Source organism: Poecilia reticulata, linkage group LG16 (genome assembly GCF_000633615.1).
Source record: "Poecilia reticulata strain Guanapo linkage group LG16, Guppy_female_1.0+MT, whole genome shotgun sequence".
NCBI classification, from domain to species: domain Eukaryota; kingdom Metazoa; phylum Chordata; class Actinopteri; order Cyprinodontiformes; family Poeciliidae; genus Poecilia; species Poecilia reticulata.
This window is the reverse complement of record NC_024346.1, coordinates 1,294,362-1,295,858: the sequence shown is the minus strand read 5'-3', so window position 1 is coordinate 1,295,858 and position 1,497 is coordinate 1,294,362. Positions and strand designations below refer to the sequence as shown.

The window sequence follows — 1,497 nt, the reverse complement described above, 5'->3', positions numbered from 1 at the left end:
ATCACCAATAATCAGATTTCACCACCAATAATCAGATTTGATCACCAATAATCAGATTTTACCAATAATCAGCCTCCCCATCACCCCAGATGAATTTTAAATAGTTCTGTTTGTGTTTCATGTCGGTTCCGTCCCTGATTTGACCCAGTCGGTTCTGATCAGAACTAAAATCAGGGAATCTGTTCATATTTCTGTCTGAAGCAGAGCAGCTGACCGAGCAGCCCGTCTCCATGCTAACGCTAAGCTAACAGCCGGTTCCTGCTCACCTGCATGTTCCTCTTGGTGATCTGCTGGCTCAGGTGGACCCGGCCCGTGCTCGGGTCCACGCCCTTCAGCGGCACCACGGCCTCCCCGATGACGTCATCGCGGGCGAAGCGGTCGAAGCTGAGCACCAGGAAGTGCAGCGTGAGGTCGGGCAGCGCGCTGTAGGCCACGCCGTAGAAGGTGAAGGTCTCGTCGAAGACGGGGTCCAGCGTCTTCCTCAGCACGCGGGTCTTGACGCGGTGCTTCTTCTCCGGCAGGATGGTCATCTTCACGTAGGGGTCCGAGCTGCCGGCCTGCTCGTCCACGGCGGGGAGGCCCCGGGCCCCCACCACCGTCACCACCAGCGCCTTCTTGGGGAAGTTGTAGTCGACGCTGAGGCTGATGGAGCCCAGGTTGGGTTCCGGTTCCGGTTCGGAGGCGGCGGGGGTGAAGGGCGACGCCGTCTTGCTGCTGGTCTGGCTGCTGCCGGCCGAGCTGCTGTCCAGGCAGCAGTAGTCGGCGCGGACCGGCAGCGCCCGCTCCAGCCGGGCCTGGCTGTGGGCGGGGCCCGACCCGGAGGGCGGGACCAGGTGACTCATCTGCAGCTGACCCGGGACGTCCAGGATGTTGTTTTCTGCGTCCACCAGGACCATTCCTCGGCCCGCCGCGCCGCCGGCCGAACCGCCGCGCTCGCCGTCACGCTCCGACCGGTCGGCGCGGCGGATTCCACGGACGATCCGCTTGCTGCCGCTGAGGGATTCTGGGTAAATGCTGATCCCCTTCAGCATGTGGATGAATTTGTAGGGGGGGTCCTCTGCGTCGCAGTATCGGTCGCCGTGCAGCTTGTAGCGCCCGGTAACCCGGAGGTACCGGCGCTGACAGAATGACCAGAGCAGGACCAGAACCACCACCACCAGAACCAGGACACCAGCTCCAAGGAAGCCCGCCAGCACCGGGGACATGGCTGGACGGAGACACAGAGGACAGTTAGAGGTCATTCAATAAGTCATGTTTTCAATTCCAAAATATCCTCCAGTGACACTGATGAAAGTTAGACGTCCATCAGAGCATCATCAGCGTGGAGACGCAGCGGACGGTCTGTCAACGCCTCGACGACACGAATCTATGTGGATGATATGTGGATGTACCGTCTGCGTTCCGTCTGCATATCGTCTGCGTACCGTCTGCTTATCGTCTGCATATCGTCTGCGTATCGTCTGCATATTGTCTGCGTACCATCTGCGTATCGTCTGC

The 1,497-nt window shown here is 59.9% G+C and overlaps 1 protein-coding gene across 1 annotated transcript in view; it reads right to left on the bottom strand.

Annotated features, from left to right (window-relative positions):
- Positions 1-1,497, bottom strand: part of LOC103477528 (synaptotagmin-11) — a 19,590-nt gene that overhangs the window by 2,900 nt on the left and 15,193 nt on the right. The window contains exon 2 of the mRNA XM_008430688.2: positions 267-1,207. Coding sequence (XP_008428910.1) covers positions 267-1,207 — 941 coding nt within the window. The remainder of the gene's footprint in view (positions 1-266; positions 1,208-1,497) is intronic.